This window comes from Somniosus microcephalus, chromosome 5 (genome assembly GCF_052327205.1).
Source record: "Somniosus microcephalus isolate GS21.2 chromosome 5, FLI_Smic_1.0, whole genome shotgun sequence".
Classification (NCBI taxonomy): domain Eukaryota; kingdom Metazoa; phylum Chordata; class Chondrichthyes; order Squaliformes; family Somniosidae; genus Somniosus; species Somniosus microcephalus.
In genome coordinates, this window is record NC_140991.1 from 146,823,961 (window position 1) to 146,851,775 (window position 27,815).

Here is a 27,815-nt window from a genome sequence, read left to right on the forward strand (position 1 = left end):
GCCTTTCCAAAACTCTCATTCACTTCTTTTCAAAGCCAAAGAGTCTGAATTTTTCTAACTTCTTCATAACTCAACCCTCTGATATTAAAGATCAGTTTCTGGCCCTTCTTTGCCCCATTTCAGGAGCTTGGATGTTTCCCTTGTGCCTCAGTGATGAGGAACGAATGCAGGCTAATCAGAGCACCTCAGAACTAAATTCTGCCCATTCATATCTATTCGTCAGAAAGTCTATTCGCTACTTTACTGACTTAGTAATAGCTCAGCATTCTGTTCGCTTTGTTAATTGCTGCTGTACAATGACAATGTATAACATGGTCAATATTGCGCATATTGTCATTTCCAGAGCTCTTTCAGCCTCTCCCAACCAGTTCAATAGTATTCTTTGATTCAGTGTGTATAAGACGTTGCATTTATATGCATTGAGTTTCATTTGCCAATTTTTTGTTGTTTATCTGTTCTCAGTGGACTGTTCCAATGATGGCATTAAGGGGGTGATTATCTGAATATATGCCGATGGTGCTGAACCTTACCCGCCCCCATTGCATATTGGAATATTGCAGGTAGCACACTCCATATACACTTGCACTTACCACTGAGTCATACTCAAAAAATTACCACAATAATGTCAGCCATGGTTTGTGCATTACGTCTACAACTTATGGTAGCACTTGGTGGAATAATTCATAGCTTTAGTAATAACATTTAAGTTGTAGATTCAGGATTTTAGTCTTCTCATCAATAAATTTAAAAATAGTTGTAGAAATATTTTTTTAAATCTCGCTATCTCAGGGTTTTCAGGTAAACAAATGTGATGGATCATTCTATTTAAATTTCAATAAAATAATAGATCGCTAAGTGAAAATATTAACAGTAAAAATAGATACAGCTGCAAAACAGACTCCAGAAACCAATCAAAGTTTCAAAAAAGAATTAAAATGAATTATAAAGCAGTTTGCATCTGCAAGTATAGAAACATAGAAACATAGAAGATGGGAACAGGAGTAGGCCATTCGGCCCCTCGAGCCTGCTCCGCCATTCAATGAGATCATGGCTGATCATCCAAACTCAGTACCCTGTCCCTGCTTTCTCCTCATATCCCGTGATCCCTTTAGCCTTAAGAAATATATCTAACTCCTTTTTGAATATATTTAATGAATTGGCCTCAACTGCCTTCTGTGGTAGAGAATTCCACAAGTTCACCACTCTCTGGGTGAAGAAATTCCTCCTCATCTCTGTCCTAAATGGCTTACCCCTTATCTTTAGACTGTGACCCCTGGTTCTGGACTCCCCCGCCATCGGGAACATCCTTCCTGCATCTAGTCTGTCTAGTCCTGTTAGAATTTTATAAGTTTCAATGAGATCTCCTCTCATTCTTCTAAACACCAGCAAGTATAAGCCCAATCGACCCAATCTCTCCTCATACGTCATTCCTGTCATCCCAGGTATCAGGCTGGTGAACCTTCGCTGCACTCCCTCCATGGCAAGAACATCCTTCCTCAGATAAGGTGACCAAAACTGCACACAATACTCAAGATGTGGTCTCACCAAGGCCCTGTACAACTGCAGCAAGACATCCTTGTTGATGTACTCGAATCCTCTCGCTACGAAGGCCAACATACCATTTGCCTTCTTAGCCGCCTGCTGCACCTGCATGCTTACCTTCAGCGATGGGTGCACAAGGATACCCAGGTCTCGTTGCACTTCCCCTTCTCCCAATCTATTGCCGTTCAGATAATAATCTGTTTTCCTGTTTTTGCCACCAAAGTGGATAACCTTGCATTTATCCACATTATACTGCATCTGCCATGCATCTGCCCAATCACCCAACCTGTCCAAACCATACTGGAGTTTTTCGGCATCCTCCTCACAGCACACACGCCCACCCAACTTTGTGTCATCTGCAAACTTGGAGATATTGGGGGAGAAATTGGGTGAGTAGCGCCACCTGTTAGCGCCTAAAGAGGCAGTCAGCGGCTGTAGCGCCACTGGCTGCGCCACCCATGATATTGAGTTGGGGCGATAATGGTGGCGTTAGCCTGTTGCGCTGCGCCACCACCGATGACATCATCGGTTTGCGCAGCGCCCCATTAGCGCCCCGTTTGCGATATTTGGTAGCGAACGCCGCAGTTGCGCTGTTCGCTACCCGCGCCCGGTTCATGGGGCCTTGCTGTGCCGGCAGCGGTGCAAGTTAAGGTAGAGGTGCGGGGCAGCCGCCTGCCAGCACCTCCGTCCCCGGACTCTTGACGCCCCCCCCTCCCCGCGGCATTGCCGGCTGTTTCCCGAGAGCCCGGCACTTCTCATTGGTGCCGGGCTCGTTTGCCGGCACTCGCGAGCGGGGATCGCGCTGTTGCAGGCCCCTCCCCCTTAACAATGGGAGGAAGGCCTGCAGTACCGCAGCGTGCCATGCCGCAGCGTGTGGCGCTGCGGCACGTTGCGCTGCGATATTCAGTTTCAGCTCCCTAAGAGGGACGCGGAGCGCCTCAAGCCTCGCCCCGTCTCCCTCTAGGGGCAATGAAACTCAATATCTGACAATCGCTAAAGCCTCGAACGCTGCGCTAAATCCTGCGCTCAGGCGACTTTGGCGCCACTTTGGTGCCCCAACTCAATTTCTAGGCCATTACATCTAGTTCCCTCATCTAGATCATTAATATATATTGTGAATAGCTGGAGTCCAAGCGCCGATCCCTGCGGTACCCCACTAGTCACTGCCTGCCACTTGGAAAAAGACCCGTTATTCCAACTCTTTCCTTCCTGTCTGCCAACCAGTTCTCTATCCAAGTCAGTACCTTGCCCCCAATCCCTTGTGCTTTAACTTTACATGCTAATCTCTTATGCGGGACCTTATCAAAAGCCTTCTGAAAGTCCAAATACACCACATCCACTGGTTCTCTCTTATATATTATACCAGTTACATCCTCAAAAAATTCCAGTAGATTAGTCAAGCATGATTTACCTTTTATAAATCCATGTTGACTTTGCCCGATCCTGTCACTGTTTTCCAAGTGCTCTGCTATTACATCTTTTATAATGGACTCTAGCATTTTCCCCACTACCGATGTCAGGCTTACCGGTCCATAATTCCCCGTTTTCTCTCTACCACCTTTTCTGAATAGTGGGGTAACATTAGTTATCCTCCAATCCATGGGAACTGTTCCAGAGTTTATAGAATTTTGGAAGATGACCAGCAATGCATCTACTATTTCTAGGGCCACTTCCTTAAGTACCCTAGAATGTAGATTATCAGGCCCTGGGGATTTATTGGCCTTCAATCCTGTCAATTTCCCTAACACCATTTCCTTACAAATACTGATTTCATTCAGTTCCTCCCTCTCATTAGACCCTATGTTCCCCGACATCTCTGGGAGGTTTTTTGTGTTCTCCTTTGTGAAGGCAGAACCAAAGTATGTATTTAATTGGTCTGCTATTTCTTTGTTCCCCATTATAAATTCCCCTGATTCTGACTGCAAGGGACCTACGCTTGACTTCACCAATCTTATTCTCTTCACATAGCTATAGAAGCTTTTACAGTCAGTTTTTAAGTTCCCAGCAAGCTTACTCTCATACTCTATTTTCCCCCTCTTAATTAATCCCTTTGTCCTCCTTTGCTGAATCCTAAACTGCTCCCAATCCTCAGGAAGGAACTTCAGAGATTAAATCCAAATTTAATAGCCCACATTTAAGATACATGTATAACATCTGTAGGATTAAATACTGATGTATTCTAATGCTCGCTGGAATTATGGAATATGTTAGGGTGGTTTTTCTAACAAACCTATCATACCTCCTAGTAAGGGCACAGTGCCAGTTCTTGGCCACAAATCTGGGTATGCAACTTTACTTAACCAGCGGGCTAGTTAGGCTGATTCACCAAATTCACACATGAAGGCGCAGAATAAGTGAACAACTTTGTGACCATAGCCAAGCCCCGAAGAGCAACTGTTCTGTCTGTTCATTCAGCAGCTCAATATTCCAGGGTATAAAATCTTCAGGCGAGACAGAGAGGGGTATAAAAGAGGAGGGGGTGTCGCAATATTAATCAAGGAGTCAATTACTGCAGTAAGGAGGGATGGTATCTTAGCAGGTTCCTCTAATGAGGCCATATGGGTAGAATTTAAAAACAAAAAGGGGGCAAGCACTTTGCTGGGAGTGTACTATAGGCCCCCAAACAGTCAGGGGGAGATAGAGGAACAGATATGTAGGCAAATCTCAGAGAAGTGTAGAAATAATAGGGTAATAATAGTAGGGGATATCAACTTCCCCAATATTAACTGGGATAGTCAGAGTGTGAAAGGCGTAGAGGGTGCGGAATTCTTAAAGTGCATCCAGGAGAGCTTTTTGAGCCAGCATGTAGAAAGTCCTACAAGAGAGGGGGCGGAACTGGAACTAATTCTAGGGACTGTAGCCGGGCAAGTAGTAGAAGTGTCAGTAGGAGAGCACTTTGGTTACAGTGACCATAATTCAGTGAGATTTAAGGTAGTCATGGAAAAGGACAAAGATGGACCGAAAATAAAGGTTCTAAATTGGGGGACGGCCGATTTTAATATGATAAGGCAGGATCTGGCCAAAGTGGTCTGGGATCAGCTACTTGTAGGAAAATCCACATCAGAGCAGTGGGAGTTTTTCAGAAAGGAAATAGAGAGTACAACGGTAACATGTTCCCGTAAAAGGCAAGGGTGGGACCAACAAGCCTAGGGAACCCTGGATGTCAAGGGATATACGAGAATGGATTCGGAAAAAAAGGGAGGCTTTTGGCAGATACAAAGGACAAAAAACAGTGGAAGCCCTAGAGGAGTAAAGAAAGTGCAGGGGGTACTTAAAAAAGAAATTAGGAGAGTGAAGAGGGGGCATGAAAAAACATTGGCGGGCAAAATAAAGGAAAATCCCAAGGTATTTTCTAAGTATATTAAGGGCAAGAGGATAACCAGGGAAAGAGTAGGGCCCATTAGGGACCAAAGTGGCAATCTGTGTGTAGAACCAGAAGATGTAGGTGAGGTTTTAAATGAATATTTTGCATCTGTGCTCACTATGGAGAAGGACGATGTAGGCATAGAAATCAGGCAGGGGGGTTGTGATATACTTGAACAAATTAGTATTGAGAGGGAGGAGGTACTAGCGGTTTTAGCAGGCTTAAAAGTGGATAAATCCCTAGGCCCAGACGAGATGTATCCCAGGCTGCTGTGTGAGGCAAGGGAGGAGATTGCAGGGGCTCTGACACAAATTTTCAGAACCTCTTTGGCCACAGGGGAGGTGCCAGAGGACTGGAGAACAGCTAATGTAGTACCATTATTCAAGAAGGGTAGTAGAGATAAACCAGGGAATTACAGGCCAGTGAGCCTAACAACAGTGGTAGGGAAATTATTGGAAAATATTCTGAGGGACAGAATTAGTCTCCACTTGGAGAGGCAAGGATTAATCAAGAATAATCAGCATGACTTTGTCAGGGGGAGATCATGTCTGACCAATTTGATTGAATTTTTCGAGGGGGTGACTAGGTGTGTGGATGAGGGTAGTGCAGTTGATGTGGTCTACATGGACTTCAGTAAGGCTTTTGACAAAGTCCTGCATGGGAGACTGGTCAAGAAGGTAAGAGCCCATGGGATCCAGGGCAACTTAGCACATTGGATCCAAAATTGGCTTAGTGGCAGGAGGCAGAGGGTGATGGTCGAAGGTTGTTTTAATGACTGGAAGCCTGTGTCCAGTGGTGTACCGCAGGGATCGGTGCTGGGTCCTTTGCTGTTTGTAGTGTACATTAATGATTTAGATATAAATGTAGGAGGTATGATCAGTAAGTTCGCAGATGACACGAAAATTAATGGGGTGGTAAATAGCGAGGAGGGAAGCCTCAGGCTACAGGACGATATAGACGGGGTGGTTAGATGGGCAGAACAATGGCAAATGGAAATTAACCCTGAAAAGTGTGAGGTGATGCATTTTGGGAGGACTAACAAGGCAAGGGAATACACAATGAATGGTAGGACCTTAGGAAGGACAGAGGGTCAGAGAGACCTTGGTGTGCATGTACATAGATCCCTGAAGGCAGCAGGACAGGTAGATAAGGTGGTTTAGAAAGCATATGGGATACTTGCCTTCATTAGCCGAGGCATAGAATATAAGAGCAGGGAGGTTATGATGGAGCTGTACAAAACGCTAGTTAGGCCACAGCTGGAATACTGTGTGCAGTTCTGGTCACCACACTATAGGAAGGATGTGATTGCATTGGAGAGGGTGCAAAGGAGATTCACCAGGTTGTTACCTGGGCTGAAGCGCTTCAGCTATGAAGAGAGACTGGACAGGCTGGGTTTGTTTTCCTTAGAGCAGAGAAGGCTGAGGGGGGAACCTGATTGAGGTGTACAAAATTATGAGGGGCATAGATGGGGTAGATAGAAAGGAACTTTCCCCCTTAGTAGAGGGGTCAATAACCAGGGGGCATAGTTTCAAGGTAAGGGGCAGGAGGTTTAGAGGGGATTTGAGGAAAAACTTTTTCACCCAGAGGGTGGTTGGAATCAGGAACTCACTGTCTGAAAGGGTGGTAGAGGCAGGAACCCTCACAACATTCAAGAAGCATTTAGATGAGCACTTGAAATGCCATAGCATACAAGGCTACGGACCAAGTGCTGGAAAATGGGATTAGAATAGACAGAGCTTGATGGCCGGCGCGGACATGATGGGCCGAAGGGTCTCTTTCTGTGCTGTATAACTCTATGGGCTGGATTTTGTCAATGGGGAGCTTTTGGAGGCGGGACTCCCACTTGTTGGGTTTTAGTCCCGCCTCCATTGACTTGTGGCCAACCCATGCTACTTTCCCTTGATTGACCTTGTTAAGCCCGCCCAGCGGGCTTAGCAGGCCAATTAAGGGAAAGCCAGTTACAGGTGACGTCAGCGAGTGCCGTTTCATCTGTCAAGAGCTTTTGACAGATGAAATGTCGTTGTTTGACAGCTCTGTGAAGCTGTCAAACACTGACAATCTGTCTTCTAAGTTGTGTCTTTACTCAAGACTCAATTAGAAAGCCTTCCTGACCAGAAGGCTGCAGCTTTTGAAAGCTCAGCGGCCATTCTGCTTTCTGTGCCGGTGAGCTGAGGGACTCCCGAGACCTGAAGGGAGGAAGCCTGCAGGAAGAAGTAAAGGTAAGTAAAACTTATTAAAACACTTTACACATACCTCACACACTTACCTCTGCACACATGCACCCATTACTCACCTGCACACCAGACATCTCGGCCCCTCCAACCACCGCAGACCGACAGCCTGCCTCGCTGACCCTGGCGAGGTTCGGAGCAGTCAGGAAGCCCACATTTCAGGGCTCAAAATAGGGATTAGCCAAACTACCTGTTAACAGGCAGTTAATTGGCATTAATCCCCTTCCCGCCTCGAGGAGGCGGGACCCGGCGCGGGTCGGCTACCCGCCTCCTGGCAAGATGGCATGGAGGCGGGTTAAGCACCCACCCCCAAATTCTGCCATTTTCCCGGCAGTTCTGCCTCCAAACCCGCCTCCCCAAGGCTGGCAAAATCCAGCCCTATGACTCTATGACATGATGACATTTTGGCATTCTGCACTTAATTTTATGCAAAGAGTGAGACATGTTCTTTTATTAAATGAAATGTTCCTGGCTACTGTGAAGTACATGTTGTTGTAAAACGTACAGTCGAAGGTACTCTGTGGTGTGATGCCCTATAGAGGATGTATTAATATTTCTGGATGTTACTTAAAATTAGTTTTTGTTAGCCCCAGGTAAGGAATAGTTCCCATTTCGGGCACCATCAGAATTGAGAATTGTTTTCTAACCTCCCCTTCAATTCTTTTCATTATCATCTTAAGTTTGTGCCCGCTCGTTACCATCTCGTTGACCCGTGTGAACTATCTATCACTATTTACCTTATCATAGCTTGAAGTTATAGATCAGGTCAACCTTCACCTTTTATTAGTGAAAAATGTGCTAACTTATCAAGTCTCTTTACATAACTACATCCCCTTATCCCTGGTAAGCTTGCATTGAAGCTATACTGCACCTTTTCTGTTGCTTTTGTCAAAAATGGATTATTTGCAACAGATACATTTAGTGGATAAGTCAGAAGTATAAACCAGCATGTGGTGTGTAAATGAACAAAACAATACAATTTTTTACCATTACATGGATCAGTGATAATGATTAGTATTATTGACCATAATAAACCCAAACAAAATGATTCACAGCAAGGCACTCTAGAATTTAAATATAGACAAATGTTCTCTGTGACAGTGGTTTCCAAACTTTTCTATGGGGGGAGGGAGGGAAGGGAATCTCTTGCAAATACAGACACATCTACTCTCCTGTTCTAACTTTCAAAACATAAGCCAAGATTTGTCTCTCTGTTGGGAATGTCACCAGGAGTGTGGGGCAGGATTTCCATCCTGATCCTGGCAAATCTCCTGGGATCAGCCTCATTTGAATATTTTTGGCAGACTCCAGCAGTACGGTTCCCTGGGCTTGGCAGCTCACAACTGGGAAGGGGTGGGGGGCGGAAATTGGCTGGTGCCTCAGGAATTGATTGCCTGCAGCAGTTTGGAGGGACATGCTGTCTTTCCTACTGGGCTGTTGTTGGCTTCACTAGTTAAGTAATCGACAAATACAGAATAGTACAGGAAATAGAATTCTCGAGACACCCTGCTTGTAGCACGTGGTATAGTTCGCACCAGATGGACAGAAGTGCCATGACCTTGTGGCTGCTCGGGATCCTCTCACAGACCTGCGAGGGAATCAGTAGCCCCAGTTTGAAAATCTGTGCACTTTGTTGTGAAAACTCCATTTGCATATTTGAATGAAAGCATTACAGCTTTTGGGTGTTTCTTTGACTATATAATTCAGTTTGTGCTGTTGCCCAATAGGTCAGTCACTTTTATTCCAGTTCCACAAATTTATGGCTGGTTTATCGTTGTGCAGGGAAAAAAACAACTTATTCCCTTGTAGGAGGAGGCCGAGAAATTCCAGTATGATTTGGACAGGCTGGGTGACTGGGCAGAAACATGGCAGATGCAGTATAATGTGGATAAATGCGAGGTTATCCACTTTGATGGCAAAAACAGGAAGACAGATTATTATCTGAACGGCAATAGATTGGGAGAAGGGGAAGTGCAACGAGACCTGGGCGTCCTTGTGCACCAGTCGCTGAAGGTAAGCATGCAGGTGCAGCAGGCGGCTAAGAAGGCAAATGGTATGTTGGCCTTCGTAGCGAGAGGGTTCGAGTACAAGAACAAGGATGTCTTCCTGCAGTTGTACAGGGCCTTGGTGAGACCACACCTTCAGTATTGTGTGCAGTTTTGGTCACCTTATCTGAGGAAGGATGTTCTTGCCATGGAGGGAGTGCAGCGAAGATTCACCAGACTCATACCCAGGATGGCAGGAATGACCTATGAGGAGAGATTGGGTCGATTGGGCTTATACTTGCTGGTGTTTAGAAGAATGAGAGGAGATCTCATTGAAACTTATAAAATTCTAACAGGACTAGACAGACTAAATGCAGGAAGGATGTTCCCGATGGCGGGGGAGTCCAGAACCAGGGGTCACAGTCTAAGGATAAGGGGTAAGCCATTTAGGACAGAGGTGAGGAGGAATTTCTTCACCCAGAGAGTGGTGAACCTGTGGAATTCTCTACCACAGAAGGCAGCTGAGGCCAATTCATTAAATATATTCAAGAAGGAGTTAGATATATTTCTTAAGGCTAAAGGGATCAAGGGATATGGGGAGAAAGCAGGGACAGGGCACTGAATTTGGATGATCAGCCATGATCTCAATGAATGGCGGAGCAGGCTCAAGGGGCCGAATGGCCTACTCCTGCTCCTATCTTCTATGTTTCTATGTTTCTATGTTTGACATGGTTGACCACTCCATCCTTCTCCAACGTCTCTCCTCCGTCACTCTGCTGGGTAGGACTGCACTCGCCTCGTTCCATTCTTATCTATCTAATCGTAGCCAGAGAATCACCTGCAATAGCTTCTCTTCCCGCTCCCGCATCGTTACCTCTGGTGTTCCCCAAGGATCTATTCTTGGCCCCCTGCTATTTCCTATCTACATGCTGCCCCTTGATGACATCATCTGAAAACACAGTGTCAGTTTCCACATGTACGCTGATGACACCCAGTTCTACCTCACCACCACTTCTCTCGACCCCTCCACGGTCTCTAAATAGTCAGACTGCTTGTCCGACATCCAGTTCTGGATGAACAGAAATTTTCTCCAATTAAATATTGGGAAAACCAAAGCCATTATTTTCGGTCCCTGCCACAAACTCCGTTTCTTAGCCACTGACTCCATCCATCTTCCTAACATCTGTCTGAGGCTGAACCAGACTGTTCGCAACCTTGGTGTCATATTTGACCCTGAAATGAGCTTCCGACCACATATCCGCACCTAAGACCACCTATTTCCACCTCTAACATCGCCTGTCTCCGCCCTTGCCACAGCTCATTTGCTGCTGAAACCCTCATCCATGCCTTTGTTACCTCTAAACTTGACTATTCCAACGCACTCCTGGCTGGCCTCCCACGTTCTATCCTACGTAAACTTGAGGTCATCCAAAACTCAGCTGCCCGTGTCCTAACTCGCACCAAGTCCCGTTCACTCATCACCCCTGTGCTCACTGACCTACATTGGCTCCCAGTTAAGCAGCGTCTCGATTTCAAAATTCTCATCCTTGTTTTCAAATCCCTCCATGGCCTCGCCCCTCCCTATCTCTGTAATCTCCTTCACCCCACAACCCCCGAGATATCTGCACTTCTCTAATTCTGCCCTCTTGATCATCCCTGATTATAATCGCTCAACCTTTGATGGCCATGCCTTCTGTTGCCTAGATCCTAAGCTCTGGAATTCCCTGCCTAAACCTCTCCACCTCGTTACCTCTCTTTCCTCCTTTAAGACGCTCCTTAAAACCTACCTCTTTGACCAAGCTTTTGGTCACTTGCCCTAATTTCTCCTTAGATAGCTCGATGTCAAATATTTTGTCTTACAATACTCCTGTGAAATGCCTTGGGATGTTTTACTACATTAAAGTTGCTATATAAGTACAAATTGTTGTTGTTGTTGTTGGGGTAAGGTGAAGCTAGGAATGGGCGATATTGGCTCGTGATTGGTGCAGACTGTTGATATGTGAGTGATTGGGGGTGGGGGTCGTGCATTGAGCAGTTTGTGAGGCTAGTGGTGCAGTTAGTAGGAGACAGCTTTTGAAGATGCTTTCACTGGCCTTGACCACTGGTCTGAGGTCATGAAGCTTCTTTGGGCACTGGAGCCAGGTGGTGGGGTGGTGACACTGCTGGAAGGCCTCCTGGCCCCTGTGGGTAGAGGGCCTGTCTTTCAGTGTTGACCCCCTGCTCAAAGCTGGATTGCTGCGTGTGAGACACTCGGTGTCCCTTCCCTGGCTTGCTGATCCATTTGTGTTAGTGCTGAAGCAATTTTCCCATTTTTGAGGTTCGGAAGGAATTCAGCTGTAAGAGCTGAATAATCACATTTAGAACGTCTTTTTAATGTTAATTTTTTTCTGAAAGGCAATAAGGGCTGAAAACTGCATTTTTTCACTGCAGTTTAATTTCTATTAGTTCTGATTGCATTGCCCCTTTAATTCATAGCCCTTTTAATTGCCCACAATTCCTTGCGAGCTCCACAGCTTCACTCCCAGAGGCTGTGCGAAGCTCAAACACCACTTCAGGATGGAAACTTCGCCTCAGAGGTCTCCACTAATGCCACCAGGAGGGCATTACACAGGTTAGCGCTGCGCCACCAATCTCCAGCCCCCCAGATGAATTTATTCTCCTTAGCATTGTGGCCATTTTCAGCAGATGTTAACTCCAGCTGTTGGTGACACCGGCAACTTTCGTGGCAAACATGAATTTCTAGGTTTGTAAATTATAATATTAAATTGATATCCTAACATTTCAATTTAGCTGCTTTGATGGGAAGAAAAAAATAATTTTATCTTCTTGGAGATTGTGGGGTAGAAATTCATCTACCAGCACATGCCCCAAGCAAGTGTCGCGTGGCCAGTCCAAACTTGGGCCTCATTAACATTTTATGTGCGATCTACTGGCACCTGTCGTACCTCCACAGGCGCAGGAACGTCCCGTCACTTGCCTCACTGGAAGTGGGCCAAAAGTAAACCCCAGGAGGTAGATTGCACTGTAAGTGAGGGAGGAGTGCAACCAGGATGGGCGGGGGGAGGGGTTGCAGGGGTGTCCAGAAACGGGCTGGGAGATTGGTTCGGGAGATCATGGTGGACAAAGGGCCTGATGCCTGTTTCAGGTGTGAGCACTGCACTCCGATTTTTTGACCTGTACCAATATGGTGGGGGGGGCGCAATTCCTGCACATAATAAGCCTGCTCATCCTGCCTGCCACATTTTAGGCTTTGAAGGCCAAATTTCTAGGCCAATGTTCTCACACACTATGCAGTTTCTAAGCAGGACGGACTAGAATCTTCATTTCAGAAAATCTATTTTATTGCCAAGTGAGATGGAAAATCTAAACCATTTTTACAGCTGTGAGAAATGTTAAAGTACTCCTGAGAATCTGATGATAGGAAGCATAAATGTTCTTTAACTTTGCGAGAGAAAACAGGAAAGTGTGGGAGACATTATGTTTTTGAACACTTTGATGAGTCAATATTGCTTGATAAAGGAAAATACATTTTGAGAAAGTCAGTGCACCCTTTCATATTCCCTCTTCTTTCCATTCTTCCTGTTTCCATTCTTCCAGTTCTACTAAACTCTTGTAAAAGGCTTCAAATTTATTTTTGCAAAAATGGAAAATGCATTACAAGTGCTCAGCATTTGACAACGTTTTAGATTCAGATTTCCTGACTTTTTCATTTGTTATTAAACTGTAGAAATAGAGGATACAAATTTGTTGCCGTCCAGTTTCAGGTGATGATGCAGCCGTAAGAGACAGAATTAATAAATGATCTCATAGTAAGGAATCCTCTTGAAAAGAGTGATCATAGCAAGGTTGAATTTCAAATTCAATTGGAGGGTGAGAAAGTTGGGTCTCAAACCAGTGTCCTGATCTTAAATAAAGGCAATTACAAAGGTATTAAGGCAGAGTTGGCTAAAGTGGACTGGGAAAATAGGTTAAAGGGTAAAACAGTTGATAAGCAATGGCAGACATTTAAGGAGATATTTCATAACTCTCAACAAAAATATATTCCAGTGAGAAGGAATGACTTTAAGAGAAGGGAGAACCATCCGTGGCTAACTAAGGAAGTAAAGGATGGTATCAAATTGAAAACAAAGGCATACAATGTTGCCATGATTAGTGGGAGGCCAGAGGATTGGGAAATTTTTTTAAACCAGCAAAGGACGACTAAAAAAATAATAGAGAAGATGGATTAGGAGAGTAAACTGGCAAGAAATATAAAAACAGATAGTAAGAGCTTCTACAGGTATATAAAAATAGAGTAGCTAAAGTAAACGTTGGTCCCTTCGAGGATGAGACTGGGGAATTAATAATGGGCAACAGGGAAATGTCAGAGACTTTGAACAAATATTTTGTATCAGTCTTCACGGTAGAAGGCACTAAAACCATCCCAATAATACATAATCAAGGGGCTATAGGGAGGGGGGAACTTAAAACAATCACTATCACTAAAGAAAAAGTACTCGGTAAAATAATGGGACTAAAGGTGGACAAGTCCCCTGGACCTGATGGCCTGCATCCTAGGGTCTTAAAAGAAGTGGCTGCAGAGATAATGGATGCATTGGTTGCAATCTACCAAAATTCCCTGGATTCTGGAGAGGTCCCAGCGGATTGGAAAACCGCAAATGTAACGCCCCTATTTAAGAAGGGAGGGAGACAGAAAGCAGGAAACTATAGACCAGTTAGCCTAACATTTGTCATTGGGAAAATGTTGGAGTCCATTATTAAGGAAGCAGTAGCAGGACATTTAGAAAATCATAATACAGTCAAGCAGAGTCAGCATGGTTTTATGAAAGGGAAATCATGTTTGACAAATTTGCTGGAGTTCTTTGAGGATGTAATGAGCAGAGTGGATAAAGGGGAACCAGTGGTTGTGGTGTATTTGGATTTCCAGAAGGCATTCGATAAGGTGCCACATAAAAGGTTACTGCCAAGATAAGAGCTCACAGGGTTGGGGGTAATATATTAGCATGGACAGAGGATTGGCTAACTAACAGAAAACAGAGAGTCGGGATAAATGGGTCATTTTCCGGTTGGCAAACAGTAACTAGTGGGGTGGCACAGGGATCAGTGCTGGGGCCTCAACTATTTACAATCTATATTAATGACTTGGATGAAGGGACCGAGTGTAATGTAGCCAAATTTGCTGATGACACATAGTAAGGTGGGAAAGCAAGTTGTGAAGAGGACACAAAGAATCTGCAAAGGGATATAGACAGGCTAAGTGAGTGGGCAAACATTTGGCAGATGGAGTATAATGTGGGAAAGTGTGAGGTTATCCACTTTGGTAAGAAAATTTAAAAAACAAATTATTATTTAAATGGAGAGAGATTACAAAATGCTGCAATACAGAGGGACCTGGGGATCCTTGTGCATGAAACACAAAAAGTTAGCATGCAGGTACAGCAAGTAATCAGGAAGGTAAATGGAATGTTGGCCTTTGTTTCAAGGGGGTTGGAGTATAAAAGCAGGGAAGTCCTGCTACAACTGTACAGGGTATTGGTGAGACCACTCCTGGAGTACTGCGTACAGTTTTGGTCTCCTTATGTAAGGAAGGATATACTTGCATTGGAGGCAGTTCAGAGAAGGTTCACTAGGTTGATTCCTGAGATGAAGGGGTTGTCTTATGAAGAAAGGTTGAGCAGGTTGTGCCTATACTCATTGGAGTTTAGAAGAATGAGAGGGGATCTTATTGAAACATATAAGATACTGTGGGGGCTTGACAGGGTAGATGCAGAGAAGATGTTTTCCCTCATGGGGGAATCTAGAACTAGGGGGCATAGTTTCAGAATAAGGGGTCACCCATTTAAAACTGAGAAGAGGAGGAATTTCTTCTCTCAGAGGGTCATGAATCTGTGGAATTCTCTGCCCCAGAGAGCTGTGGAGGCTGGGTCATTGAATATATTTAAGGTGGAGATAGTCAGATTTTTGAACAATAAGGGAGTGAAGGGTTATGGGGAGTGGGCAGGGAAGTGGAGTTGAGCCCAAGATCAGATCAGCCATGATCTTATTGAATGGCGGTGCAGGCTTGAGGGGCCAAATGGCCGACTCCTGCTCCTACTTCTTATGTTCTTATTTTCTTATGTAAGCACGCCCAAATCAGGAAGTTCAAGGCAGGCCCAAACCTGAGCACTGTGCAGGGCAGACTGCTGCTTGGTATACTGCTGCCATTTCAGCAATGGTATAACACCGCAAACTCATTCACAGGGGACAGAGCCTTTAAATTAATGTGAAGACCACTGATACGCAAATAACAGTTTCTGGCAGGCATAAATTAAATAAAAAATTTATCATGTCATCTAAAGGTGCTCAGATAAAAATATTGGCTCATTTCCTGCAACAAACAAAGATCTGCCTCTCCCATAGGGCTTTAATTGTACCGGCTCCTCTAATGCTGCTGCTGCCTTTAAGGCCTGAATTGCTCCCAAGCTCCCTGTCCCTGTGCACAATAGAATGCAGTGTATAATGTCCACCCTCTCCAAGTTAATGACAGCCAGCATGAAACCTCAACACTACAGTGCGTTCTAGGGTACTGCGCAGTTCTGTTGCACTGCATCCACATTGCTTTTATGCTATTAAATAAAGATTTGTCCCCACTGATGGTCAGGAGAGGTATACACATGAGTTTCCTTGGTCAGCTCATTTGCATACCCATTGGAGTAGTCATTGTCGTAAATCCCATTTAAAGGTGCGAGAGTTGCCAGAACGCATGGAAACTGAAAGTACAGCCTTTAAAAAGGTCTGTACACTTCATCAGGGGACAATCAGTTAAGTGGCTGTAATCCCTTCCTGCCTCCAAGGAGAAGGGACCCGGCGTGGGATGGCTACCCGCCTCCTGGCAAGATGGCACGGAGGCGGGTTTGGCACCCGCCCCCAAATTCTGCCATTTTCCCGGCAGTCACGCCTCCATACCCGTCTCCACAGGGCTGGCAAGATCACACACCAGGGCACAGAAGAAGAACACTGAATGTTTCTAACTTGGATCTGCAAACCCTCCTTGAGAAAACTGAAGTCAGAAGACAAAATCCTACGGGTGTCTGTGCCAGCATGCCAGCCATAAATATCACTTGTGCTGTCTGCAGGTAAGTGGTACTAGCACTAAGTGCCAATTCCTTCACCCCCAGGACTGCAGACCAGTGTCAAAAAAAATCCAATTACCTCACCATTGCAGGCAAGGTAACACATTAGACATGCTTTCTTTTCTTCCTTGCCAACTCTAGACACAATGCTTTAAAAAATATCTAATGTTGCTTACAGGTAATCCAGGTTCTCCAATCCCAGCAGGACCAGGGGGACCAGGTTGTCCTTGTGAACCTTTTCCACCCTAAAGATATAAAGACATTTCATTCAGTTAGAATTATTTTCCATCAGATATTGAAATACATTAGAGAAGTTCATTGATAAATTTATAAGAAATATATTAGTTACTCGTCTGAAGATTTCCCTAAATTCCTTAAAACATGCTCAAAAAGTATACAAAAAAGTTGTTTAAATGCATCTTTATCAACAGAAGAAAGTCTGTATTCAGTAGAAGATTAATATGATATGGTATCATCATCTAAACAATGGGGTAAATTTTCATTTTCACAGCATAGGCAATAATCTGAGCGGATCTCCCGCCCATTATCGAACCCATCCAATTTTCATTCCATTGAAAAGGAACAGTCAGATATAAACAGTGTAAGCACATAGGAATATAGGAACAGGAGTAAACCATTCAGCCTCTCGAACCTGTTCTGCCATTCAATGAGATCATGGCTGATCTGTGTCCTAACTCCATTTACCCACCTTGGTTCCATAACCCTTAATACCCTCGCCAAACATAAATCAACCAATCTCAGTTTTGACATTTTCAATTGACCCAGACACAACAGCTTTTAGGGGGGAGAGTGTTCCAGGTTTCCACTACCCTTTGTGTGAAGAAGTGCTTCCTAACATCACCCCTGAACGGCCTGGCTCTAATTTTAAGGTTATGCCCCCTTATACTGGACTCTCGCACCAGAGGAAATAGCTTCTCTGTAGCTGCCCTTTCAAACCCTTTAATCATCTTGAACACCTCAATTAGATCACCTCTTAATCTTCTATATTCAAGGGAATACAAGCCTAGTCTATGAAACCTGTCCTCATAATTTAACCCTTCTAGCCCCGGTATCATTCTGGCGAATCTGCAGTGCACCCCCTCCAAGGCCACTATATTTTTCCTGAGGTGTGGTGCACAGAACTGAATGCAGTACTCCAGATGGGTCTAACCAGAGCTCTGTACAGCTGTAACATAACTTCCATCCCTTTGTATTCCAGCTCTCTTTAGATAAAGGCCAACATTCAACGAGCCTTTAAAAAAATGTTGTACCTGTCCACTAGCTTTTAGTGATTTCTGTACTTGGAGCTCTAAATCTCTCTGGTCATCCACAGTTCTTAGCTTCTCACCATTTATCTTTTATAGGTCTAAAGTGGATGATCTCCCACTTTCCCACATTGAACTCCATCTGCCACAGTTTTGCCCACTCACTTAATCTATCAATATCCCATAGCAACTTTCTGCTCCCATGTACTCTATTTACTGTGCCACCTAACTTAGTATCCTCAGCAAACTTAGATATACGGCTCTCTATTCCTTCATCCAAATCGTTTATAAATATAGTGAAAAGTTGTGGTCCTAGTACAGATCCCTGGGGGACACCACTTTCTGCCAATTTGAGTACATACCCATTATCCCTGTCTCCTACCTCCTACCCAATTCCCTATCCAAGAGAATAGGTTGCCTCCAATTCCACGTGCTCTCATTTTTGTTAACATGATGTATATATTTTGAATTCTGTGTACAGTTTAGACACTTTCAAAAGGACATTGATACCCTGGAGATGGTTCAGAGAAGAGTGACTAAATGATGAAAGGTACATATAACGTAAGCGTAAAGGGGCTATTTAACTTTTAACTGGAGAGTGCAAGAAAACAACCCTGTCCATCACTGAGACCACTTATTCCTAGCTCCACAACGTTTCCTGCCTCTCCACCAGCTGAAATCCTTACCCATGTTTTTGTGACCCCTAGACTCAATTATATCATTGCTTTACTTGCCAGCTTTCTATTCTCCAGCCTCCATAAACTCAACTTGTCCAAAATCAAATAGTCTAAATCATGTCCCACTCGTCAATTACCCCGGTTCATGCTGACCTACATTGACACCAGGTCCCACAACACATACAATTTAAAGTTCTTGGTCCTCATCTTCAAATCCTTCCACGGCCTTGCTCCAAACTCTCTCTGCAATTTTCTCTAGCCTTGTAACCCTTCCCATCATCAGACTCTGGCCTTTTGTGCAGCTCTTCCCCTTTGCCCCACCTTTAGTGGTAGAACCTTCAGCCACCTTGACATTACTCTCTGGAACTCCTTCTCCTCTGCCTCTCCACTTCTCTCTCCACATTTGAAAACCTGCTCAAAGTCCATCTTTTCAAAAAAATGCTTTCAGCTTTTTGAAGCACTTTGGTTTTTTTTAAATTAAAGATGCTATTGTTGTGCTAAGCAAGCACAACAGGATCTGGTTAGAAGGTTGGTGGGCTGGAGTCCCAATACTACCCTCACAGAGTAGACCAAGGGTAGGGTGTGTTTTTGGTGCAGCACGATAGCCTACGGGTTTCTATACTTGCCTCGTGTAACACAAGTTGCTGACTATATACTGCAGTTTTGCACACAAATTCCCAGAGGGAATGAAAATGCTGGCTTTCTAAGCAAATCTGAACAATAACAGATTACATGCCACTTGCATTTTCACTACAAGTAGAAACAAGATGCTGCTGATTACCTTTGGGCCAGGGTGTCCAATCCCAGGGTCTCCTACTGGACCAACGAAACCAGTAAGACCACGATCACCCTTCAGAAAAAAAAGTGCAATTAATAAGAGGTTGTAACAATGTAATAGGTCATGACTCCATCTTATAGCAAAAACTGGTGACTAGAAATCCTTGTATATTTAACCCATGGGAAAACTCACAGTGAATACACAACATTGCCTATGGGATAAATGGAGCTCAGGCAGGAATTTCTAGCCATCAACTGTTAACAAAGAGTCAGCCTGAATCAACAGCAAATGGCCTCTCTGCTGCCACAAGACTTGTGCTTGAGATGGCAACCTGAATGCCAGCAAGGTTGAAGTTAAATATAAATACTTGAGATGATTTAAAGCACAATAGACAGATGGAAGACAGGAGGAGGGCTGCACATGAGCAATAATGTCATGAATGTTACACAACAGTCAGTCACTGGTTAGAGATATGAAGCCAAAATTGCTCAGGGATTCTGCCAGTCTCCTGCCATAACTTTGGTAAGAGACCAGAGGAACGTGACCCCCCCCCCCCACCGCCCTGAAAAAAGGCGGAGACCCAGACGCACCGGACCGCTGCCACTTCCAAGTGCCTCGTATAGGGAAGAATCTCCACCCACCCGATACAAGACAAATTTTGTCAGGGAGTAGCATCAGCACAGTGTCTTCCTATGCTGGGAGCTCCCACTGCACTGTCTCAGTCAGCACCCAGTACACTGAATTTGTTGAGCCATACTGACATCCAGAGGGGTGAAAGTGGGACAACCAGTGGAGTCCAGGCCAGGGAAGTAGGCAGAAAAAAATCGAACCATTTTTTAAAAAGCAGATCAGCCCCCTTACACGGGAGGCCGAGGTTGGAGGGGGCTACCTAGACAAACTCCTCCAATGGAGGGTAGGAGCTCTATTTCCCAGCAGCATGGGACAGGCGGGCATCGGTGATGTGCCAGTGGTGGTGGTTGCAGCTGTGTGCCCCATAAACATGACCCACTGATTCCACAAACTCCAGCAGGTTCAGTGAGTGCTGGAGGGCACCAGCAGGCGTGAACCTGGCGTTACCACTGGGATCATGTCCCAAGGAAATTGAAAGCCATATGCTAATGTATTTTCTTCCGGCAGCTAATGTGATCAAAAAAAATACAGTGCATGTATAAAACTGGGACACTGATTTTATACATGTCACAACCTTTTTTGACCATATTAGTGTCCAGAAAGAAATATACCCATAGGTCACACTTCTTCATGCATTGCTGCTTGTGGGATTTGCTTCTACAGGGTGGCTGCCATGTTTGCCCTTGTAACAATAGTCATTGCACTGCAACAACAATGGCCCAGAAATTCAGGTCTCCACGGGTGAGTACGCACGGGGTACTTGATATGCCATCAATGACTCAAAGACAAGGATTCAACTGAAGGCTTTTAATCACTAAGAACATAGCAGCATAGCAGGTCTTCCCACATCGGGTTCATCTGGTAGTGAGTGACTCATACAGCTCCTGAGACCTTTATATGGCAAAAGACAGGGGCATAGCCAATACACACAATAGGAACAAAAGGGTGTGGTTCACACAATACAAGCAGGTAAAATACAAGCAGGTCTGATGAAGGCATATTTCATCACATTCACCCCTTCTACAGATTTAGTCTGTCCGGGGGTGTGATAGTCCTTCCTGAATGTCGCAACAGTACCTCGGGTTCCGACCGGGAGTCCGTGGTGCCCTCCTGGGCATACCCATGTGTCGGGGGTGTTTCAGGTACTTCTGGGGGTGGTGAGGATACCTCTGGGGATGGTGGAGGTTCTTCTGGGGGTGGTGGTGATGGGTCGTCGTCGTCGCTTCCTGCCGAGGCGAGGTCCTTTATGGACACGGTGTCTTCACGCCCGTCGGCGTGCTTGACGTACGCGTACTGTGGGTTTGCGTGGAGTAGGTGTACTGCCTCCACGAGGGGATCCGTTTTGTGGCCCCTCACATGCTTCCGTAACAGGACTGTCCCTGGGGTGGAGAGCCACGAGGGTAGGGATACTCCTGAGGTTGATTTGCGGGGAAAAACAAACATCTTCTCGTGAGGAGTGGCGTTAGTAGCAGTACACAGTAGCGACCTTATCGAGTGGAGTACGTCTGGGAGGACCTCCTGCCAGCGGGAGGTGGGGAGGCCTTTAGACCTTAGTGCTAAGGTGACCGCCTTCCACACTGTCGCGTTCTCCCTCGCCACTTGCCCATTACCCCGGGGGTTATAACTAGTGGTCCGACTCGTGGCTATCCCCTTCGACAGCAGGTATTGGCGCAGTTCATCGCTCATGAACGACACCCCCCTGTCAGTGTGGATGTAGTTAGGCATGCCGAACGTGCAAAACAGGTTGCCGAGGCACTTGATGACCGTGGCACTGGTCATATCTGGGCAGGGGTAGGCGAATGGGAAGCGGGAGTACTTGTCCACAATGTTGAGAAAGTACACATTGCGGTCGGTGGAGGGGAGTGGTCCCTTGAAATCTAAGCTCAGGCGCTCGAATGGCCGTGTAGCTTTGATCAGGTGGGCTCGGTCGGGTCTGAAAAAACGGGGCTTGCATTCCGCACAGGTGCAGCAGTCCCTGGTCATAGACCGGACCTCCTCGATGGAATAGGGCAGGTTACGGGATTTTATAAAGTGGAATAGCCGGGTGACCCCCGGGTGGCAGAGGCCATTGTGGAGGCCCTGTAGCCTGTCCCCCTGGATGCTGGCACACATCCCTTGTGATAGGGAGTTGGGGGATTCGTTGAGGGCCCCCGGCCTATATATTATGTCGTACTCAAACGTGGAGAGTTCGATCCGCCACCTGAGGATTTTGTCGTTCTTGATCTTCCCCCTCTGTTTGTTGTTAAACATGAAGGCTACCGACCGCTGGTCGGTAAGCAGGGTGAAGCGTTTGCCGGCTAGGTAGTGCCTCCAGTGCCGCACTGCCTCCGCTATGGCCTGGGCCTCCTTCTCTACTGAGGAGTGCCTGATCTCGGGCCCTTGGAGGGTTCTTGAGAAAAAGGCTACGGGCCGCCCATCCTGGTTGAGGGTGGCTGCTAAAGCGAAGTCGGACGCATCGCTTTCGACCTGGAAAGGGATGTTTTCGTCCACTGCCCGCAGCGCGGCCTTCTCAATGTCGTGTTTAATGCTGTTGAAGGCGGCGTGGGCCTCGGCTGTGAGCGGGAAGGACGTTGATTTCAGGAGGGGACGGGCCTTGTCGGAATAATTGGGGACCCATTGGGCGTAATAGGAGAAGAACCCCAGGCACCTTTTCAGGGCCTTGGGAGTGTTTGGTAGGGGTAGCTCCCGTAGGGGGCGCAATCGGTCGGGGTCCGGACCGATTTCCCCGTTTTCCACCACGCAGCCCAGGATACAGAGGCGCGTGGTGCTAACGACACACTTATCCTCGTTGTAGGTGAGATTGAGTCTGAGGGCGGTTTTCAGAAATCTCGCGAGGTTCGAGTCGTGGTCTTGCTGGTCGTGGCCGCAGATGGTGACGTTGTCTAGGTATGGGTAGGTGGCTGTTAACTGGTTCTCATTGACCATGCGGTCCATCTCCCGCTGGAAGACCGAGACCCCGTTCGTTACCCCAAAGGGGACTCGAGGAAGTGGTAGAGACGTCCGTTCGCCTCGAAGGCGGTGTATGGACGGTCCTCCGGCCTAATGGGGAGCTGGTGGTATGCCGATTTTAGGTCGATGGTGGAAAACACCCGGTATTGCGCAATTTGGTTAACCATATCCGCTATGCGGGGCAGAGGGTAGGCATCTAGCTGGGTGTATAGATTAACCGTCTGGCTATAATCTATCACCATCCGCTTCTTTTCGCTACCCTTAACTACTACTACCTGGGCGCGCCACAGGCTGGTACTGCATTCGATGATACCCTCCCGCTTGAGTCGTTCTACTTCCGACGCAATGAACCGCCTATCCTCCCAGCTGTACCGCCTACTCTTGGTCACTATGGGTCGACAGTTGGGTGCGAGGTTGGCGAACAGAGAGGGCGGCTTGACCTTCAGGGTAGCCAGACCGCACACTGTGAGGGGCGGCTGGGACCCATCGTAGGTAAGCGTGATACTTTGGTGGTGGCACTGGAAGTCCAGACCCAAGATCACGCTCACACAGAGATCTGGCATTATCAACAGTTTAAAATCTCTGTAATCATTACCTTTTACCGACAACATAACCGCGCAGAAACCTGTAATTTTTGAGGTATGAGTCTTATCGGCCATGGCGATTTTGCTCTGTGTGGGGACTATCGTTATAGAAAGTCGTTTTACCAGGCTAGGATGAATAAAGCTTTCGGTGCTCCCACAGTCAATCAAGCATTTAACCTTGTTCCCGTTTACCTCTATGTCCATCATCGATTTAGACAACGGATGTGGCCTGGATTGATCCACTGTGATCGAGGCCACCAGTGGGTCCTGGAGGTCCGTGTAGTCGGGGCAAGATGGTGGACTCCATGAGGGTGGACAAGATGGCTGCTCCCGCGGCACGCACGCGGCAGTGGTGGAGTTGGAGGCGGGGTTCCCTCTGCAGACTTTGCTGAAATGTCCTTTCTTCCCGCATTTAAAACAGGTGGTGCCCTTCGCTGGGCACAGATGCCTGGAGTGTTTGCCCTGACCGCAGAAGTAGCATTTCGGGCCCCGATGCATCGCGGCAGTAGTGGGGCTGCTGGGTGGAGGCTGGGGCTCCGATGGTGCTGGGCTGGCCTGAGACCTGGGAGGTGAAGATGGCTTCCAAGATGGCGGCCCCCATGGTGCGCACGAGGCGGAGTGGGCTGCGTGGCCTGGGGAACAGAATTCAGAGTTCCTCTGGGCTATATCCAGCGATCGCGCTATATCTATAACCTGTTTTAAGTCCAGTCCCTCCTTTTCAAACAGTTTCTGCCGAATATAATTTGAACTGAGGCCCGCAATAAGGGAGTCTCGAATCAGCTCCTCCGTGTACACGATGGCAGACACGGCCTTACAGTTACAGTCTCTGCCCAGTACTTTTAGGTTTAGTATAAAGTCCTCTAGTGACTCACCATGCCGCTGCGTGCGAGTAGTCAGAAAATGCCTGGCGTACACCACGTTTATTGGCCGCGCGTAGTGGGCCTTCAGGATGGTGCAGGCCTCCTCGTAGCTGGTGGCATCTTGGATGAGAGGGGAGACCCGATGGCTCACCCAGTTTCATGTCTCCGGTAGCGGTTTCGGCTGCGGCTATGGCAGTGGATGAGTTTGCAATGAAAAATTCGAAGCATTGGAACCAGTGTCCGAACTGTGTGGCTGCGTCTGAGGCATGGGGGTCCAGATCCAAGCGCTCTGGTTTCAGGAGTCTATCCATCTTGGTGTTTTAGTGATTAAAATTGATATGCCATCAATGACTCAAAGACAAGGATTCAACTGAAGGCTTTTAATCACTAAGAACATAGCAGCATAGCAGGTCTTCCCACATCGGGTTCATCTGGTAGTGAGTGACTCATACAGCTCCTGAGACCTTTATATGGCAAAAGACAGGGGCGTAGCCAATACACACAATAGGAACAAAAGGGTGTGGTTCACACAATACAAGCAGTACTCACTGAAATAAAGAATAGATTTGCCTTCCAAAGCTAGGCTTTATTAACTTTAAAATCTGCAGCACATCTTTCCACATCCAGTCCCAACCAAAGCTGGAAAAGAACTGAATTTAAGGTGGCCACCACACATCATGTGACATCAACTACCAATGAGATTACAACATATATCCCAAGGCAGTTAACAAACAACCAATCACAATACTTTTACTAAACAAGGAATAATCACCACATTCACCCCTCCTTTTAAAATATACTCCAACCTAAATAACCTTTACAATTTATAATTAATTATTTACAACTAAAACTATGCACAACAAGAGTAAAACTGTTTACATGACACAATACTAAGTGAACAACAACAAATAATAACATTACACATAAGTATTAAGTATCTCTCAACTAAAACAATATAATATAATATTTCAACAATTTTAAAACATTACTATCAATTTAAAAGTCCATTTTCAATCGGTCGACCAGATATCTTGTTCGTGTCGACCTTCTTAACCTTGGTGAAATTCCTTGCCCTCCCACACCAGAAGGCACAGAAGTATCTTCAGCAGGAAGGCTATCCATATCCCGATTTTCAACGGTTTCCGGATTAGAAATTCCATCAGAAGGTAAACTGGGTCGGTCATAAACATCCATCAAGGGCTGACTAATAGAAGTATAATTATCTGCAATCGGATTGGAGACATTCGTAGTATCTGTAACAGCATCCACATTATCTAAATCATGACTATTGTTAATATCCTCAGAAGAGGGCTGGCCACCACAAGGAGCCAAGTCTTTAATTGAAACGGTACTTTCTTTCCCATCTTGGAATCGAATATGAGCATATTGGGAATTTGCCTCCAACAGCTCCACCTCCTCCACTAAAGGATCATATTTTGACAATCTAGCATGGCGTCGAAGCAGCACAGGTCCCTGCATAGTAAGCCATGAAGGTACCGAATATCCCGTAGTAGATCTCCGCGGATAGTTAAAGAGCCTTTCATGGGGGGTCACATTAGTAGCCGTTGAAAGCAATGATCTAATGGAATGCAGGGCATCAGGCAGTACCATTTCCCACTGTGTATTCTTAAGGTTCCGGGATGTCAAAGCCAACATAACTGCCTTCCAGATCACCCCATTGTATCGTTCGCACTGTCCATTACCCTGGGGATTATACGGGGTAGTTCTACTAGTAGAAATTCCCCGACTCTGAAGGTATTCCTTCAACTGGGAAGACATAAAAGAACTTCCCTGATCCGAATGGATATACGCAGGCATCCCAAAGATGACAAAAAGCTGAGTCAGACATTTGATAACTGTAGCAGCTGATACATCTGCACAAGGAAAAGCAAAAGGGAACCTTGAAAACTCATCCACAACAGTAAAAATATATCGGTTTTGAGCAGTTGAAGGAAGAGGCCCCTTAAAATCAACGCTCAAAAGGAGAAGTAGCCTTTATAAGATGAGCTCGTTGAGGCTTAAAGAAATTCAGTTTACACCGAGCACAGATAGAACATGATGAAGTCATCCGCTTGACGTCTTCAACTGAAAAGGGCAAATTCTTACTGCGTACGAAGTGTATCATCCTCGTAACCCCAGGATGACATAAGGCATTGTGAAGATTAATAAGCGTATCTCCGTGAATCACAGAACAATAGCCCTCGACAGTGCATCAGCAGCAACATTATCCTTCCCCGGACGATAAACTATGTCAAAATGGTAACATGCCAACTCAATCCTCCATCTCATTATTTTATCGTTTTTGATCTTTCCAAAATGTTTAACATCAAACATAAAGGACACAGATTTTTGATCAGTTACCAACGTGAAATGTCGCCCCGATAAATAATGTCTCCATTTATGCAATGCTTCTACTATTGCGTATGCCTCTTTCTCTATTGAAGAATGTCTTTTTTCACTATTGTTCAAAGTATGTGAGAAAAAGGCCACAGGTCTTCCATTTTGGTTCAGAGTAGCCCCAATTGCAAAATCAGAAGCATCCGTCTCGATCACAAAAGGAACCTGCTCATCAATGGAATGCACAACTGCTCCTAAAATATCCTTTTTAAAATTCTCAAAACATGTCCTGGCCTCCCATGATAGAGGATATGTCGTAACCCGAATAAGAGGCCGGATCTTCCGTGAAAAATTTGCAATCCAATTAGAATAATAAGAAAACAGTCCAACAACTCGTTGCAAAGCCTTAGAATTAGTAGGACAAGGTAAATCAATCAATGGTCGCAGACGTTCTGGATCTGGTTTAATCTTGTTTCCCGAGATAATATACCCCAATAGATTTACCTCAGTAGTCGAAAAGATACATTTCTCTTTATTAAAAGTTAAACCAACTTTTTCCGCAGCTTGAAGGAATCTTTTTAAATTAGAATCATGCTCCACCCTTGATTTGCCACACACTGTGATGTCATCTAAGTATGAAAAGGTGTCAGAGAGGGAGTTATCACTTATAAAAGCATCCATTGCCCGTTGAAAACAAGCAACACCATTAGTAACACCAAATGGTATTCGGCAAAACTGATACAGCTTTCCACCAGCCTCAAAGGCCGTATATGGTTGATCCTTCTTAACAATAGGAATCTGATGATAAGCACTCTTTAGGTCAATAGTGCTAAAAACCTTATACTGAGATACTTTATTGATAAGCTCATCAATCTTAGGCAAAGGGTACGCATCTAATTGAGTATACCTATTAATAGTTTGGGAATAGTCTATCACCATTCGTTTCTTGTGTCTCTCGTTAGTCGTGACAACTACCTGTGCTCGCCAAGGCGAACAACTAGGTTCAATGATTCCTTCCAATAAGAGACGTTGAACTTCAGAATTAATAAATTCTCTATCCTGACTACTATATCTTCTTGACTTGGTAGCAATTGGCTTACAATCCGGCATCAAATTGGAAAAAAGTGATAATGGAGAAATGGATAAAGAGGTTAATCCACAAATAGATAAAGGTGGCTTAGTCCCTCCAAATGAAAGACTAAGAGACTCGTGTAACTGAAGCACATCATGTCCAATCAAAATATCCGCACAGAGATTAGGCAAAACAGATAGGCGTATATCAGTATACGTATTACCTAGAAGAATCATTTTCACAAAGCAACAACCAGCTATTTGTGAAGTAAGGGTCGTCTGAGCCATACACACCTGATACGTAACAGGCGAAATTTTCAAATGCTTCTCCTTCGCAAACTGAAGACTTATAAAACTCTCAGTACTGCCCGTATCTATAAGGGCCTTCACTTCCAACCCATTAACTTGAGCCGTAACTATAGCTTTGTTT

General features: G+C 45.5%; 1 protein-coding gene across 1 annotated transcript in view; it reads right to left on the reverse strand.

The window, feature by feature from the left end:
- Window positions 1–27,815, reverse strand: part of LOC147117386 (uncharacterized) — a 441,284-nt gene that overhangs the window by 204,054 nt on the left and 209,415 nt on the right. Inside the window, exons 11-12 of the mRNA XM_085988353.1 lie at window positions 18,958–19,026; window positions 16,411–16,479 (exon numbers count right to left, since the gene is read on the reverse strand). Of these exons, the coding sequence (XP_085844479.1) occupies window positions 16,411–16,479; window positions 18,958–19,026 (138 nt within the window). The remainder of the gene's footprint in view (window positions 1–16,410; window positions 16,480–18,957; window positions 19,027–27,815) is intronic.